Source organism: Hemitrygon akajei, chromosome 18 (genome assembly GCF_048418815.1).
Source record: "Hemitrygon akajei chromosome 18, sHemAka1.3, whole genome shotgun sequence".
NCBI lineage: Eukaryota > Metazoa > Chordata > Chondrichthyes > Myliobatiformes > Dasyatidae > Hemitrygon > Hemitrygon akajei.
Window position 1 is genome coordinate 29,161,885 of NC_133141.1, and position 18,418 is coordinate 29,180,302.

General features: G+C 48.1%; 1 protein-coding gene across 1 annotated transcript in view; it reads right to left on the bottom strand.

Annotated features, from left to right (window-relative positions):
• Nucleotides 1-18,418, bottom strand: part of espl1 (extra spindle pole bodies like 1, separase) — a 50,105-nt gene that overhangs the window by 10,908 nt on the left and 20,779 nt on the right. Inside the window, exons 13-23 of the mRNA XM_073071206.1 lie at nucleotides 16,456-16,627; nucleotides 13,093-13,221; nucleotides 8,560-8,716; nucleotides 7,462-7,571; nucleotides 5,839-7,074; nucleotides 5,401-5,562; nucleotides 5,082-5,295; nucleotides 4,779-4,984; nucleotides 3,905-4,032; nucleotides 1,339-1,461; nucleotides 675-830 (exon numbers count right to left, since the gene is read on the bottom strand). Coding sequence (XP_072927307.1) covers nucleotides 675-830; nucleotides 1,339-1,461; nucleotides 3,905-4,032; nucleotides 4,779-4,984; nucleotides 5,082-5,295; nucleotides 5,401-5,562; nucleotides 5,839-7,074; nucleotides 7,462-7,571; nucleotides 8,560-8,716; nucleotides 13,093-13,221; nucleotides 16,456-16,627 — 2,793 coding nt within the window. The remainder of the gene's footprint in view (nucleotides 1-674; nucleotides 831-1,338; nucleotides 1,462-3,904; nucleotides 4,033-4,778; nucleotides 4,985-5,081; nucleotides 5,296-5,400; nucleotides 5,563-5,838; nucleotides 7,075-7,461; nucleotides 7,572-8,559; nucleotides 8,717-13,092; nucleotides 13,222-16,455; nucleotides 16,628-18,418) is intronic.

Below are 18,418 nucleotides of genomic sequence, written 5' to 3' on the forward strand. Positions count from 1 at the left end.
AGGTTTAAACTACATGGTTGGAAGTTAAGGGGGGAATGTTTGAGGTGAAGAGGCTGGGATTTGGAACAGAGACTTCCACAACATTAAAGTTGGGAGTGGAGTCACAGGTGGACAGGGTGGTGAGGACATTGCATGAGTTAATCGTGAGGCCACACTGTGGACAGTTTTGGTCACACTGTTGTAGGAAGACATGGTTAAACTGGAAAGAGAAGAGATGCACAAGGAGGTTGTCAGGACTAGAGGATCTGAGTCATAGGGAGAGGTTGGCCAGGCGGGTAATGTAGTTTCCTTGGAACGTAGGAGAAAGAGGGGGCAACCTTGGAGAGGTGTTTAAAATTATGAGACGTGTAGATAAGGTGGATGGTTACAATCTTCTCCCCAGTGTAGGAGAGTATAAAACTAGGGGCCATAGGTTTTGGATAAGGGGAAAAGATTTAAAAGGAACCTGAGAGGCAACTTCTTCACGTATAGGGTGGTGAGTTTATGAAACAAGCTGCCAGAGGAATTGGTTCAGTCAGGGAGACATGGACCGAACACAGGAAATTGGGGACAAGTTGGATGGGCAGCATGGTCAGGATGGACAGCTGGGCCAAATGACCTGTATCTGTGTTGTATTGCTCTGTATGTACCTAGACCAGCCTATTCCTGTACTGTACAGCTCTGTAGTCACCTACCTTAAGCAGGTCCTGGTGCTCGTACTGGTAGCCCCTCTCTTCCAGGAAACGGCCAAAAGCCTCTGCTTCCTGCTGTACCTGGGTGTTCGGGCAACTAGGCAGCAGCAGACACCTCCAGCAGCCCAGCACACCTGTCTCCAGAGAGTCCACTAAATGCTATGTGAGGCACAAGAAAAGGGGTGTAGGGCAGCATAGGGGCAGGTGGGAAAGGAGAGAGAAAGGATGGTAAAAAGTGGAAAGGGAGGGGGCAAGAGTGGGAAGGGGTGGTGATGGGGGAAGGTTAGAAGAGAGCAAGAGGGGAAAGGGGCAAAAGGAGGGGGAGGTGCAGAGGAGAAAGCAGTTAGAGTTGGGATCTAGCAGAGGGGCAACAACCCCTTCAACCCCATCCCTCACACACAGGGGAAGCTGTACCCAATGCCTCCACTCCAGAGGGAGAATGCAACACTAATAACCATCTTCACATGCACAGTACGATTTGTTCCCCCCCACCACAATGAGTCCAGGTGTCCATCTCTTCTTTTCTTCCCCCCCACCCCCCCACAGTCCACACTCCCCATTTTCCCAGAGGTGTCCATCTCTTCTTTCTTACCCCCAGTTCCCCTCTCCCATTGGTCCAGGGGTGTCTGTCAGAGAGAGGGGTCTCCACACTCCCCACAGCACCCACCTTCATCCGCCGGTCCAGGGCAGTCCGTCCTTCCCACCAAGCCTTCAGCTCCGTCACATTGCTGATCTCCTTCTGCTCCTTCAGGATGGCGTCAAACTCTGTCAGCAGCGAGCTGACTGAGACCTAGGAGGGAGCAGCGGCTCTGTTACTCTTCCTGGCTCCAGTATTCACAGTCCCAATCCTCCCTTCCATAGGGAGAGACCTGACCAATCCATACAGCTCGGGCTGTGTCCTCACAGAACAGTACATCACAGGAACAGGCCTTTAGGCCCACCTTGACTGTGCTGATCACAATCTCAAATTAGACTGAATCCATTCTACCTATATAATGTTCATATCCTCCATTCCCTGTACACCCATGTGTCTAACAGCCTCTTAAATGCCTCTATTGCATCTGCCTCTACCACCATCCCTGCCAGGATATTCTAGACACCCACCACTCTGTGTACAGGTGTCCCCCGTTTTTCGAACGCTTGCTTGCTTTCGAACCTCGCTGTTATGAAAGACCTACATTAGTTACCTGTTTTTGCTAACAGAAGGTGTTTTCACTGTTATGAAAAAAGGTAGCGCGCGCCCCGAGCAGCCAAGCTCCTCCTCGGAACTGCATTCTAGCCACCATTGCTTAAACCGCGTGCCTGTGAGCATCTGTGCTTTATGTCGATTTATTTTGTGCATCTGTTAGCAAGATAAATTCTAAGATATCGGAAAAGCCTAAAAGAGCGCGTAAGGGTGTTACACTTAGCGTAAAACTAGACATAATTAAGCGTTTCGATCGTGGTGAACGAAGTAAGTACAAAGTGAGTTTGGCTTGTGGAAGTTGACGAAGGTGATGTTGAAGAGGTTTTGGCATCCCATGACCAACTGACAGATGAAGAGCTGATGCAATTGGAAGAGGAAAGGTTAACAATGGAAACCGAATGCAGTAGCAAACAGCCCGAAAGTTAAGTCGTCCAGGAACTGAACGTGAAGCAATTGCGTGAGATTTTCACTGCGATTGACAACACTACAATGATTGCAGAAGAGTATGACTTTAATTTTGAAAGGGTACGTAGCTTTAGGGCATATTTGCAGGATGGTTTGAGTGCTTACAAAGAACTGTATGATAGAAAAATGCACGAGGCTAAGCAGTCAAGCATACTATCGCTTTTCAAGCCTTCCACATCAGCCACAGCAGACGACGAAACTCGACCTTCAATATCGAGGCAGGCAGACATAGAAGAAGGTGACCTGCCTGCCCTGATGGAAACAGACGACGATGAGATGACACCCCAGTCTCCCACCACCCCAACCTCCGACAACTCAGCCTAACACACCATCAGTGTGCTCACTGTCTTCCTGATTCCGGTAAGTGAAACTGCACTGTACATACATTATTTCTACTTTATATAGGCTGTGTATTTGGTATGATTTGGCAGCTCCATAGCTTATAGGTTACTGGAAAGAGTGCTTCTGCCAAGAGTGCTTGCGCCGTGTGTTTCTGCCAAAAGCGCTTGCGCCGAATGTTTTTGCCGCAAGTGCTGCCGAGAGCGCTTGCACCGAGTCTTTCTGCCAAGAGTTCTTGCGTGAGATTTTCGCTACGGTGGACAGTGCTGCAACGATTGCAGAAAAGTATTCCTACTTTATATAGGCTGTGTACTTATCAGATCATTTCTGCTTTTACTATATGTTACTGTTATTTTAGGTTTTATGTGTTATTTGGCATGATTTGGTAGGTTATTTTTTGGGTCTGCGAATGGTCACAAATTTTTCCCATATAAATAAATGGTAATTGCTTCTTCACTTTATGACATTCCAGCTTACGAACCGTTTCATAGGAACACTCTACCTTCGAATAGAGGGGGAATCCTGTATTTATTAAAAAAACTTGCCTCTTCTAAGTACCTCCCTCTCTCACCTTAAATGTATGATATTAGACATTTCAACCCTAGGAAAAAGATACTGTCTTCTCTAGCTATATCTCTTAATCTTATAAACCTCTATCAGGTCTCACCTTAGCTTCTGCCACTCCAGAGAAAACAGCCCAAGTTTGTCCAGCCTCTCGTTACAGCTCATGCTCTGTAGTCCAGGCAGCATCCTGGTGAGTCTCTTTTGCACCCTCTCTAAAGCCCCCACATCCTTCCTGTAATGTGGTGACCAGAACTGAATGCAATACTCCGGATGTGGCCTGTGTGGGAAGAGGGTGCGGGGAGGGGAGGGTAGAGGGGTACGGGGTGCATGTGTGTGTTGGTGTACGCGCGGTTGGGGGGGGGGGGGGGGGGGGGTTAGAGGGTGACCTGGATTTCCAGCAGCTGCAGAATCTCATGTTTGTGATTCTGCATTTGGTTATTGTTTTTCCCTTGTACCGATGTGATGAAATGATGTTTGTGGAAGGCATGCAAAACTGTACCTCAGTATGTGTGACAATAACAAACCAAATAATAATCTGTTGGCAAGTCTAGCCAGGTTGAACACTGTCTGCCCTCAGGGACGTGGGTTTATGAGATGAGACAGAGAGCTCAAGCCGATCATGCCTGCAGGGTCTGGACCCAAGGTTCCGCGATTCCCTCCCTCCTCACTGACCACTCACTGTGCCACTTTCTGTGGGTATCTGGACACTGATGGGCACCCTGCCCTTCTCCAGCCTGGTGAATAGGAGCACGTCTCCTGTGTCATGCGGGCCCACAGCAGCCAACGTCAACAGGCACACCACCACATCTGGACAAGGGGCAGAGAACAGAAGGGTTACCAGGGGAGATAGAAGGTAGCGGTCTCACCCCACTGAGAGCAACAAGAACACCACCACACCTGGACAAGGGGCAAAGAATAGGGGAATTACTGTGGGCAATCAAAGGTGGGCATCTCAACCCTTCCTCCTTCCACCAGTGACAGCAACAAGGAGACAACTACATTTAACATGGAGGATTAAAGGGGTAAGGGAGAGAGAGAGAGAGGATTAAATAAAGTGACCAGGGTAACCACCAGGGAGACCACCATGTCTGGCCTGTGGTTGGGGGGGGAGGGCGTCACTGAGGGGGGGGAGCAAGGGTCACCCCTCATGTCTGGATGGGGTGGGTACAGAGAACAGGAGGGTTAGCACGGGGGACTGAAAATTAGGGTCTCACCCCTCCATCCACCCACCCACCCACCAGTGGGTTCAAGAGGTAGACGACATCTGGATCTGGCAGACAACAGGAGGGGTAAAGTGGGGGGGGGGATTGATGGGGGAGCAGAGAAAGGTGACAGGGGTAAAATCACAGGGAATGGTGGGAGTTGGAGGGGGAGGGTCTCACCTCTCCCTCCAACCAGGCAAAGTCAATGGGGAGGGGCACAAGAGTGGACTGAAAGGATCAGTGTGACTTTAGAAGGGAAGGTGGGGGGGAGGCAGAGGGATGTGGCGGGCAACAGAGGGGGAGGGAGGCACGTAGAGATGGAGAGGCAGAGAGCCAGATCGACTGCCCTACCCGCAGGAATGTGTCTTAGCTGCTCCCGGAAGGCGGCGGCTCCATCCTGGGCCCAAGCACTGGGCTCGGCCCCCCAGAACTGAAACGCTGAGCGTAGCTCAGAGAGGTAGAGAGAGTGGGGATTAGGACCAGGATTCCTGTTGTTACTCAGGCTCAGCTTCTGCAGTTGGGTGGCCACATCCGCACCTTGCGCCTTCCTGTTCTTCCTGTGGGTGGAGCGAGATTATAGGATGAGACAGAGCGGAGGCATGTGGATGCAGTCACAGCTCAAAGTGTCACTCCTCCCTCTCCCCCCCCACTCACAGGGCCTTACGGTGGAGGTTCTGCATCATCTGGTGACGAGCTGTGATGGCCAGAGACTCGCTGAGGAGGAAGGCGGTGGTGTGGGGGTCCCGAGAGCCCACACACAGAGCAAGCAGCCGGCATGCTCTGGCGTACAGTCCACTGGGTGGACAGTGGCTAATGGAGGCCACGGCCTCTGTCAGGCAGGAGTACACAGAGTCCAGCGCAGTCACATCTGGGGGGAGAGGGGAGAAGAAAGAGAAATGAGGGGAGGGAGGAGGGGAGAGTGAGAAATAAAATTCCACCTGACTCCCCCCTGCATCCCTCAGTCCCTCCCTACCTGCAGAGAATCCCAGTGTGGATGGAGGGTGCTGGGCACCACTGGGAGTTTGATTCCCCCTCCTGTCCAGTGTGAGTGTGTTCAGCCCTTTCTGAGGAGCCGACTCACACCGCCTCAGCACCTCGGACTCAGGCACCTCCTTTACTGGCTGTCTGCTGGAGCCTAGGATGGGGGAGCAGTGCAAGGGAGAAAGGGAGTCAGATGGTGGGGCGGGAGATGTGTGGTCCTTCCCCTTCTCCCTCCTCAGGGACCTGTGTAGTCAACTCAGTCACTCGGCAAGAGTGTGGTCACAATAGGCAATTGCAAGGAGGCCCCCCTCCCCCGACAATTAGGAAACTCCCCCCAGGAGTCAAATTCCTCTGAGGCCCAGCACAGCTCCCACCCCTCACCCTTCCATCCCCATTGATTTCCCCTCGCCCCCACATCCCCTAGGCTCACCTGTCTTGGCCTGTGTCCCTCTCTTAGCCTCATGCCTTCCTCTTCCTGCCCTCTGCTGGGGCCTGCAAGCCTTGGACTGGCGTTTCCGAGGAGCTCCGCCTTGAGTTTTGGCTGAGGAGGAGGAGGATGTGCTGGTGGTGGAGGGGGAGGCCTCTGCTGCAGGAGCTGCAGTTGGGTCTCCGTCCCACTCCACCTCACTGTCATCAAACTTTTTCCTCAGCCGGGTCCGTGCCCCGGCTCTGGGCCGGTCACAAACCACGTCTGTCCTGTCCTCCAGCACCCGGAAACGAGAAGGTTGCTCTCGTCGGGGCTTCAAGCCTGGCCCTGCCTTCGCCTGGGAGGGAAGAGGGTCCCGTCCCTGCCTCTGTGCTTGTGCCCAGCCCCAGGATGGAGAAAAGAGCCCCACTGGGCTGCATCCCTGCCTTTGGGACAGGGGACCCAGCAAACCCAGGGCCTGCACCAGCAGCAGGGAGGCCCAGGCCTGGGTCAGTTCCAGCTCCGAGGGGCGCCTTTTGCCTGGCCATGAACACTCCAGGTCCCCCAGAGGTCGCTTCTGGACCTTGACCGACCACTCGCAGCCTAGGCTCAACCAGGCCAGCTGTGAGTAGGACCGAGCCGCCTCACAAGGCCCCAGCACTGCGGAGGCAGTTGCAGGGTCTTCCCCACCAGCTGGGCCCATCACTTGATCTACATGGCCCAAAGCCTCCACCTTATGGCTTTTGGAGCCCTGAACGACCACTTGGCCTCCTAGGGCCTCCATTCTTCGGTATCCCAGTCCTGGGGCACCCATTCCTCGGCCTACAAAGCACGAGGCCTGCAGTGCTTGGACCAGGCTATCATGTAGGCGAGCAGCCCTCGGTCTGGCCCTCTCCAGCACAGCCTGCAACAGGGCCTGGCTCTCCTTATGCTGTCCCAGGCCGGCCTGGACAAGTGCCCAGCGCAGGCAGGTTGAGGAGATGGTAGGGTCAGTGCAGTGGGCACAGGAGCAGGTGGGGGGGTGTGCCAGGGCCTGGGGCAGGGTCAGGGACCGGGGCTGGAGCTCAGGCGAGGCAGACTGCCCCCAGGGGTAAGGGCAAGGTGCAGGTGAAAAGTGGCAGACCCGTAGGAAGGAAGAGGCCGCTTCTCCCTCCTCTCCTCTCTCATTCCCCTCCCCCTCCACTTCCGCCACTTGGCCCTTTGAGGGACAAATCCTTCTCTTCCTGTCCTTGCCGTCGGTTGAGGTACCAGCACCAAATTCTGTAGGGTAGAGGGGAAAGTGGTGTCAGTGGTGGGTTGGGGATGGAGGTCGGGCAACACTCTGACCCTTGAACACCACCCTTCCCCTTCTGTCCCCACTCTCTCCCCTCCACCTCCCTTGTAATCTACCCGTGCCCACTCATCTTCTCCACCATCCTCATTCCCCACACACATCCCCCTTCCCCACACACATCCCCTTCCCTCCACACCCCTATCACCACTCTTCCCATCTCTATCCCCACTCCCCTATCTTCCTCTCCACTCGCCTCCCTCCACTCTTCATCTCCACCATACACCCCATCCTCTCCTCATGCCCACTTGGCCCCTCTTCTCTCCCTACACACCCCACTGTCCTCTCACCTACCCCACTCCTTCCCAGGGACGGACCTGTCTTGGACTCCAGCAGCTCCAGCACCCGCTCCAGTTCCAGCCCACAGGCCGCATGCTCGCCCCTCTGCAACTCCAGCTCTGCGCTGGCCACTAACATCTGTGCACACCTGCCAGGAAGGACGAGGCAGAGAGTGAATAGAATGATAGGGTGGGGGGGGGGTGAGCGTTGGAGCCCTTTACCCCACCAAGAGCAAAGGAAAAGAGAAGGTGGACAGTCATGGCCTTTATCCCATGAGTGTCAGAGACTGAGGGGTGATGTTAGAGGTGCACAAGATCCTGAGAGATGTAGATAGGGTGAGTGCACAGTGTTTGTTCCATTGATGTTCACAAAAATCCTGAGACAGAGACAGAATGAACATGGAGAGGATGATTGGGAAACAGGTTGATAGGTCTTGATTAGAAAGGGCATCAAAGATCAAACGTTACGGGGAGAAGGCAGAAGAATGGGGCTTTGAGTGATAGTAAACCAGTCATAATTGAATGGCGGAACAGACATGATAGGCTGAATGGCTTAAGTCTGCTCCAATGTCTTATGGTCTTACAAGCAGGGTCAATGTGTAGTCTTTTTCCCCTGGTGCAAATGAGAACCGTATCTATAAAAAGTTGAAGGGCACAGGAGTGGTGAATGTGTACTCATTTCCCCTAGAGTCCTGAGGATCAGAGACAGTGAACCAGCCAGCTGTTTGCCCCTGAAGCATACGAGACTGAGCAGTGACCTTATGGAATATAAAATCATGAGCGTAGGCAAGTTGGGTGGTCAGTCATTTTCCCTGGGTTGGGGAATCAAGAACTAGAGGGCACAGGTTCAAGGTAAGAGGGAAAAGATTTAAAGGGGACCTGAGGGGCAACTTTTCAACCCAGACGCCCATAAATGCAACAAGCTGTCAGTAGAATAGTTGAGGCAGATACATTAAGAACATTTAAAAAGGACAGGTAGATGTAAAAAAAATTTAAAGGGATATGGGCTCTATTTCAGTCCTCTATAACATTATGGATGAGATTACACACCCTGCTCCTAGTTCTTATGAAGCAGAGATAGGGCGAGGGGAGAGAGTGAGGGCGGGGTACAGACGGAGAAGGGTCCCCTCAGCTTACGGTCGGACACACTGCAATTTGGTGGTCAGTCTCAGGGCCTCCAGGCAGAACATCTTCGCCTCCTGCGTGTTCCCGATTCCTGTCAGAAGCCGCACCAACCGGCGGGAGCAGGTGAGCAGAGCGCACAGCACAAGCCACTTCTGGTAGAGATTGTCCCCTGCAATCCGGGGAGGTAGGAGGAGGGGGGAGGGTTGAGGCAGGGAGCAGGGGGTGGGGGGAGGTATAGAAATAGTCCTGAATGATTTCACCATAGTTTGCTACATTAATCCGAATGCGCAGTAATCTAAGAAGCTGCAGAGTGTTGTGGCACATCCCTCCCCGCCATCGGTAGTGTCTACAGGAGGTGCTGCCTCAAGAAGGCAGCTTCCATCATCAGAGATCCCCCCCATCCGGGCCATTCCATCTTCTCACAGCTCCCATCAGGCAGGAGGTACAGAAGCCTGAAGTCCCACACCACCAGGTTCAGGAACAGCTACTTCCCTTCAAACATTCGGTTCCTGAACCAACCGGCACAACCCTAATCACCACCTCAGTACAGCAACACCGTGACCACTCCTGCTTTTTTTGCACCAAGGGTATATTTTGTATTTCCATTTTTCTCCCAGTCCATGCTGACCTTTCTGCTCAACTATACCAATCCTACTGGGCCATATGAGGAATGTATTAAGACTTCTGGAACAGTCCTCTTGTACATTAAAAGACAAAGTTTTGATATCCCAATCTTCCTACTTCTTTTTCCCACCACTTGTAGCAGGCTCAAAAGTCACATAGTTGCCGCTCAAGTTGATAGAGTTGTTATGAAGGTTTATGGTAGGTTGGTCTTCATTAGTCAGGGGATTGAGTTCAAGAGCCGTGAGGTAATGTTGCAGCTCTATAACACTCTGATTGGACCACACTTGGAGTATTGTGTTCTGTTGTGGTCATCTCATTATAGGAAAGATATGGAAGCTTTAGAGAGGGTGAAGAGGAGATTTACCAGCATGTTGTCTGGATTAGAGAGCATGTCTTATAAGGAAAGGTTGAGCCAGCTAGGGCTTTTCTCTTTCTAGTGAACGAGAATGAGGGGCAAACACGAGGAAATCTGCAGATGCTGGAAAATCAGGCAACACACACAAAATGCTGGTGTGGCAGCATCTATAGGAAGAAGTACAGTTGACGTTTCGGGCTGAGACCCTTCGTCAGAACTAACTGAAAGAAAAGATAGTAAGAAATTTGAAAGTGGGAGGGGGAGGGGGAACTCCGAAATGATAGGAAAAGGCAGGAGGGGGAAGGATGAAGCCAAGAGCCCGAAAGCAGATTGGCAAAAGGGATACACAGCTGGAGAAGGGAAAGGATCATGGGACGGGAGGCCTAGGGAGAAAGAAAGGGGGGGAGCACCAGAGGGAGATGGAGAGCAGGCAGAGAGTGATTGTGAGAGGGGCAGAGAGAGAAAAAAAGGGGGGGGAGATAAATAAATAAGGAATGGGGTAAGAAGGGGAGGAGGGGCATTAACATAAGTTAGAGAAATCAATGTTCATGCCATCAGGTTGGAGGCTACCGAGACGGAATATAAGGTGTTGTTCCTCCAACCTGAGTGTGGCTTCATCTTGACAATAGAATGAGAGGCAACTTGATAGAAGTGAAAAAAGTTATAAGAGACATAGACAGAGTGGACAGGTAGTATCTTTTTCCCAGGGCAGCAATGGCCAATACCACAGGACACCCATTTAAAGTGAGTGGAGGAAAGTTTACAGGGGTAGGGGGGAGAAAGAGAAGACACAAAATTGTTTTTTGACATGGCGGATGCATGGAATGCACTGCCAGGGGTGGTGGTAGAGGTAGATACATTGGGGCCATATAAGAGACTCTTAGATAAGCACAGGTGTAAGAAAAATGGAAGGCTATGGCACTGTGGGAGGGAATGGTTCGATTGATCTTGAAGTAGCTTAAAAGAACAACACAACATTGTGGGCTGAAAGGCCTGTACCATGCTGTAATTTTCTACGTTCATACACAGGATATACCATCTACCAGATACACTGAGGCAACTCACCAAAATTTCATAGAACACAGAACAGTCCAGAACAGGGACAGGCCCTTTGGCTCATGATCGTGTGCTGAACTAATTAAACTAGTAATTAAATGCTTGACTTAAACTGCTCTCTGTAAAAAAAAAACAATTTCTCCTTTAAACTTACTCCCTCTCACCTTAAATGCATACCCTCTAGTATTAGGCATTTCAACCCAGGGAAAAAGTTACTTCCTGTCTACTCTATGCATCTCAATCTTATAAACCCCATCAGGTCTCCCCTCAGCCTCTGCCACCCCAGAGAAAACAACAAAAGACTGTCCAACCTCTTGTTATAGCTCGTGCTCTCTAATCCTGGTGAACCTCTTCTGCTCCCTCTCCAAAGCCCCCACACCCTTCCTGTAATGGGGCAACCAGAACTGTACACAATACTCCAGATATGGCCTAACCAGAGTTTTATAAAGCAGCAACAAAACTACAAAGACAATTAAATGTGAAAACACAAACAGCTGGAGGAATTCAGTGAATCAGACAGCATCTGTAGAGAGAAATGGAGCACAGTTGTTTCGGATTGAGATTCTGCTTCCATTCTGGCTCAGCTAATGTCCCTTCAACAGTATAGCAAAGAAGAGGTCCTTCGGCCCATGATGTTATGCTGACCTTTTAACTTACCCCAAGAACAATCTAACCCTTCCTTCCTATACGGCCCATAATCTGATGAAGAGTCTCAGCTTGAAACGTCAACTATTTATTCATTTCCATTGATGCTGCCTGATCTGCTGTTCCTCCAAGCATTTGGTGTGTTTTACCCATAACCCTCTGTTTTTCTTGCAACCGTTTGCCTATATTAGTCTCTTAAATGTCCTCTAAAACTATGCCTGGCAGTCCATTCCAGGCACAAAAGCCTGAAAGCACACACTATCAGGATCAAGGACAGCTTTTCTCCCACTGTAATCAGACTCTTGAATAGACCTCTTGTACGATAAAATGGACTCTTGACCTCACAATCTACCTTATTATTATCTTGCACCTTATTGTCTGTCTGCTCTGCACTTTCTCTGTAGCTGTTATACTTTATTCTGTATTCTGATATTGTTTTACTTTGTTCTACCTCAATGCACTGTGTAATGATTTGATCTGAATGAACAGTATGCAAGACAAGCTTTTCACTGTATCTCAGTACATGTGATAATAATAAACCAAAACACCTGTGTAAAAATACATAACTCTAGCATCCCCCCCCTAAACTTCCCTCCAAACACATTAAACAGATGTCCTCTGGTATTGGTCATTACCACACTGGAAAAAAAGTCTCTGGCCATCTACTCGATCTCGTCACCTTGTATATCGTTTTCAAATTACTTCCCACCCTCTTTCACTCCAGAGAGAAAAGCCCGAGCTCACTCAACCTTTCCTCATAAGACATACTCTCTAATCCTGGCAGCATCCTGGTAAATCTCCTCTGCACCCTCTCTAAAGCTTCCACATCTTTCCTTCCTATAATGAGGCAACCAGAACTGAACAGAATACGCCAAATGTAGTCTAACTAGAGTTTTAGAGTCATAGAACATTACAGCACAGAAACAGGCCCTTTAGGCCATCTAGTCCCCTGATCTTCTGCTAGTCCCATCTACCTGCACCCAAATCATATCCCCCATACCCCTCTCATCAATGTACTTATCCAAACTTCTCTTTAATATTACAATTTAATCCACATCCACTACCTCTGCTGGCAGATTACTCCACATTTGCACCACTCTGAGTGAAATTCTCCCCAAGATTTCCCTTAAAATATTTCACCTTTCACCCTTAACCTACAACTTCTAGCTCTAGCCTCACCTACCCCGAGGGGAAGGGGGAGAAACCTACATTTATTCACCCTATGTATACTCCTCATAATTTTGTATACCTCTATAAGAACTGTGATTAGCATAGCACTGTTAGAGTGTCAGCAACTTGGGTTCAATTCCCGCCACTATCTGTCAGTGGCTTGTACATTCATCCCATGACTGCGTGGGCTTCATCCAGGTGCTCTCTTTTCCTCCCAAGATCCAAAGATGTACGAATTAGTAAGTCACATGGCTGTTATTGATTGCTGCAGGCTAGTTGGGCCAGAAAGACCTGTCACCATGCTGTACTTGTAAATGATAAAATCAAATCTCCACTCATTCTCATACACTCCAGGGAATAAAGTCCTAACCTATTCAACCTTTCCCTGTAACTCTGTCCTCAAGTCCTGGCAGCATCCTTGTAAATTTTCTCTGCAATCTTTCAATCTTATTGATACCTTTCCTGTAGGTAGGTGACCAGAACTGTACACAATACTCCAAATTAGGCGCCACCAACGTCTTATACAACTTCAACATATCTCAACAAAAGCTGCAATGTTACTTCATGCCTCTTAACCCCCCCAACTAATGAAGGGCTACACACCATATGCCTTCTTAACCACCTTACCAATGGCAAATCTGCAGGATCTGTGGGTCTAGAAACCGAGATCCAGAAATTGGGGAAATGGAAGTTACCTGAGTTCGGAGGGGAAGTCAGTTCAGGGTGGGTGTTCCCAAATGTCAGCACGCCAGGGCAGAGAAGCATCACAATCCCACACAGCATCTTGTGGGAGTCTGTCAGGGCAGCTTCTGCTGAACTCCAACCTAAAGTTGGGGAAAGGAGAGAGAGGGAGGAAGGGGCAGTGGGGAGTGGGGGAGAGGGAGAAACATAAAATAGAAGAGAACAGCATTAGACAGGCCATTAGGCCCATGATGTGCCAGTCTCAATGCAAATTTGATTGACCTCCTCCTGTGTATCATATATAGCCCTCCATTCCCTTGTATTCATGTGGGGCTGCAGAGGGATTCCATCACAGCCACAACACTCCTCACCATCAAAGGCGATGCCTCAAGAAGATGGCATCTGTCGCTAAGGACCTCACCATCCAGGACATGCCCTCTTCTCGTTACTACCATTGGGGAGGAGGTATAGGAACCTAAAGACCCACACAACAATTTAGGAACAGATGCTCGCTCTCCACCATCAGATTTCTAAATAGTCCATGAACACTGTCTTGCTATTTTACTCTCCAGGAGAATTGGTAAAAAGATTTACGAAAACTTGAGGACCTGAGTTTTTGGGAGGATGCTGAGCAGGCTGAGTCCTTATTCTGTAGAACATTGGAGATTCGGGGGGCGGGGGGGGGGGGGTGACTGAACATGAGGTGTTACACTTTGGGAGGTCAAATATAAAGGGATAATACAGTTAATAGCAGGAACAATATTAATATGGAGGGATCTTGGGGTCCTAGTCCACAGCTCCCTACAAATGGTCGCAAAGGTCAAAAAGGTGGTAAAAATATGACATGCTTGCCTTTATCAGTTAAGGTACTAAGTTCAAGAGTCGCGAAGTTATGCCACAGATTAATAAAACTGGTCAGGCTGCATCTGGAGTACTGCATTCATTTCTGGTTGCCCCATTACAGGAAGGGTGTAGGGCAGTGATTCCCAATGGGGATGGTTACGTGTCCTAAGGGGGCATTAAAATAAATAGAAGTCGTCGGCGGGGGGGAGGTGACTGTAAGCAGCACCCTAACTTGAGGCATAAGACTTGTTTATGTTAATTTTTAAATTTTAATTGAGGTCCACTAACGATGGATAAATATGTATGGCGCAATCCCTGAGTCTGGAGGCAGTGAAGCCTTGAATTCTAATCCTGCTAAGAAACAGAACTACAGGAAGGGCATCAATGCAATGTTATATACCAGGGGTATGGTTTTATTATGTTCCCATCAGATCGTGACACCCCATGTGTCTTATTTGTAATGAAGCCATGAAACCATCAAGATTGCAGGAACACTTCCATAAAAGACTTCCTGAAAAGGCAACTTATGGTATTACTCAGTTCCAGAAGGTGAAAGAAGTATTTAAAAAGTATCCCAAATTCGAGTCATTTGCCAAGCAAAAAACGACCTTGATAGTGGTCTCATTGCTATCATTTTGGAAATGTTATAAGCAGCAAAGTGTGGAAAATCTCATACAATTAGTGAAAGATTAATAATGCCTGCTGTATCAGAAGAGCTCATCACTGTTCTCAAAATGGATACCAGTATTTTAAGATCAATTCCTCTGAGTAATAACTCTGTAGCTTGTTGTATTGACAAAATGAGTGAAGTCATCGAGTATCAACTATGCAGAGCTACAAAAAGCAGAATTTGGGATACAATTGGATGATTCAACTGTGTGAGACAATGAGGTATTGCTAATGGCATATGTACAGTTTATCAAAAACGGAAAAGCTTATGAAGAAATTCTCTTTTGTAAAAAGTTGAAAACAAATATCAACCGAGAATCAATCTGCGATGAGCTCAAAATGTATATTGAGGATAAAAGTACTCTGATTAGGAGCATGATTTCTTGTGCAACAGATGGAACACCATATATGACAAGTCGCCATGCTGGTTAGTGACATTTATGAAAAAAAGAAATTCCAAGTCTGTTTGCAATCCATTGTGTAATTCATTGTTAACATCTCGCAGCCAAAAACCTCAGCCAGTAACTTTTTTCAAGCACAACTCGTGTAATATCTGCTATCAACAAAATTAAAGCTCATCCATTCAATAGCAGAATATTTTGCCAGTTTTGCCAAGATAACACTCAAGAGTTTGAACGCTTGCTTCTTCACACTAAAGTGCGCTGGCTGTCAAAAGGCTGCTGCTTAAAATGCTTCTTTGAGCAAAAGTTCAACCACAGTGTCAAAAAGATCAAAGTCGACAAAGCTTGGAAAATAAGATTTAACTTCTATGCAAAGATGTGGCATACCTAGCCAGTCTGCATGACAAAATGAACATTCTATATATGAAACTACAGGGTGAGAATTTCAATTTAATCCAGACAAGAAGTGCAGAGTCCACTTTTACAAAAAATTGGAAATATATAAGCAAAACATTGGGAGATGAGTGTTCTCACAGTTTCCCTGCATAGAAAGTATGGCACTCTCTTTCACAGATGGTGATTTGCAAAAGTACTGCTTACACCTGCAATCACTGAAGTATTTTCAGAATCGATTCAAGGATTAACCCATTTCTTTGCGAAGTGGAAGAACAGGAAGAGAGCTTGCAAGAAGAAACTACTGAAATTCAGAATGAAAAAGCAGAAATGCTTTTCAAAAATGTCAGCTTTAGTGGTATGTGACTACACTGTCATACAAAGTTACCTGGTCTTTGGAGAAGAGCCAAAGTCCCTTTCATTGCATTTCCATCCTGATACCTTGTTGAAAGAGGCTTCAGTACAGTGAACCACATACTCACAAAAACACAGAAACTGCTTGGATATTGTTACGTGTGGGGACTCAAGGCTTTAGCTATCACGATGAACCAGATATTTCAACTCTTGCTGAAGACCATCAAGCTCAAGAGTCACATTGATATCGAAGCTGCTGTACACCGCACAGGTACAAATAAAAAAATTGGAGCAGAATCATATGGTACACATGTTTTTACACTATAAGGGTGCCGGAAAGTATATTGTGCCTAAGAGGGGCGTTGGAAAATATGAAAGTGCTTTAGGGGGAGTTGGGCAAAAAAAGGTTGGGAAACACTGGCGTAGAGGCTTTGGAGAGGGTGCAGAAGAGGTTTACCAGGAGGCTGTCTAGATTAGAGGATATGAGCTATAAGGAGAGGTTGGACAAATTTGCCTTGTTTTCTCTGGAGCGGCAGAGATTGAAGGGAGACCTGATAGAGGTTTGTAAAATAATGAGAGGTGCACAGCTTGTTTTTCTATTCAATTTAGTATTGAACTAATTAAGCTAATTACACTTAATCTTGCTGATCCATATCCCTTCATGATATGTGAGAAAATGGGGCACCCAGCCCAAGCTAGGATGCTTCAGTGACCTACCTTGTTCCTGGAGCTTTCCACGCAACTGGGCAGGGAGGACAGAAGCAGGCAGGCTGAGATAGGAAGCCGTCAGCTGTTGGGCCTTGGCCTTCAGCAGGTACCATACCTTGGAGGGCGTCTGGAGCAAAGGAGACTGCAAGATCTCCAGCAACAGGGCCAACCCCTCGGCAACCTGCAGGGGAACATAATCAAGGGGTTAGACAGACTTCTGCCCAAGATCACAGAGCGTCGTGGACACACCGCAGAAACCAGCCTACCACCCCATTCACTCTGTCTACGCTTCCCGTTGCCTGCTAAAAGCAACCAACATAATCAAAGATTCCACCCACCCACATTCTCTCTTTATCGCCCCCACTACCCTTCCCCCAAATCGGGCAGAAGGTACAAAAGCTTGAAACCACGTACAACCATGCTCAAGGACAGTTTCTACCCACTGTCATCAGACTTGACTTTTGAACGGTGCCCTACTACGTTACGGTTGACTCTTAACCTAACTGTCTACCTTGTCATGGTCCTTGCACCTTATTGCACTTTCTCTGTCTGTAACACTTTATTCTGCATTCTATTGTTGTTTTGCCTCTGAATTACAATGTTCTGATGTGGGGAAATTATCTGTATGGACGGCATGCAAACCAAATGCTTTCCACTGTACCTCGCTACATGCAACAATAATAAACCAATTTACCAATTTGAGACCTTCTTCAGATTGATCAGAATGAAACACAAAATGCAGGAGCTGGGCAGGTCAAGCATTGTCTGTGGAGGGTGAGGGATGGTCAATCATCCAATACTGATATAAATTATGGGGCAAAGGCAGGTAGGTGGAGTTGAGTCCACAGCCAGATCAGTGCCATCAGTGCTGACAGATAGAACAGAGCACATTACAGGCCCTACAGCACATGATGTTATGCTGACCTTTTAACCTACTCCAAGATCAATCTGACCCTTCCCTTCCATTTAGCCTTCATTTTTCTATCATCCATGTGCCTGAATCTCTTAAATGCCCCTAATGTATCTGGCTCGACCATCGCCCCTCACAGTGTGTAAAAAAAAAAATTACATCTAATACCAACCTAGACTTTCTGCCAATCACCTTAAATGATGTCCTCTTGTATTGGCCATTTTGGAAAAGGTGCTGGCTTTCCACTCAATTTTTGTCTCTTAGAATCTTATATAATTCTATCAAGTCATCTGTCATCATCCTTTGCTCAACCTATCCTCATAAGACACACTCTCCAATCCAGTCAACATCCTGGCCCCTCTGCTCCCTCACTAAAGCTTCCACATCCTTCCGATAACAGGGGACTAGAACTGAACACAACACTCAAAGTGTGCTCTAATCAGACTTTTACAGAGCTACATTACCTCACTGTTACTTAACTCAATCCGACTAATGAAGGCCAACACCTTCTTAACAACCTATCAACTTGTGCAACAACTTTGAAGGATCTGTAGACAAGTACCCCAAGATCCTCTGTTCCTCAACACTGTTAAGAATCCTCCCATTAACCCTATATTCTGTCTTCAAATTCGATCATCCAAAGTGAATCACTTCACATTTTTCCAGATTGAACTCCATCTGCCATTTCTCAGCCCTGCTCTGCACCCTGTCAATGTCCTGTTGTAGCCTAAGACCTAAATAGACTGGCCATAGTTCTAATGATGGTTTTATCATGGCTTTTGATTGTCTAGACAGAACTTATACAAAATGTTGATGAGACTGCACTTGGAATAGCATGTGCAGTTCTGGTCACCACACCATGGGAAGGATGAGGCAGATGAGATTCACAAGGACCTTACTCTTACAAATTTCTATAGCTGTACTGAGTGCGTCTCAGAAAGCCCCAATGCACAGGATCACAAGAGGCTGCAGAGGGTTGTCCACTCGGATATCTCCATTCACAGGTATAGCCCTCCCCCACCATCGAGGACATCTTCAAGACTCGGCGCCTCGAGGCAGCAT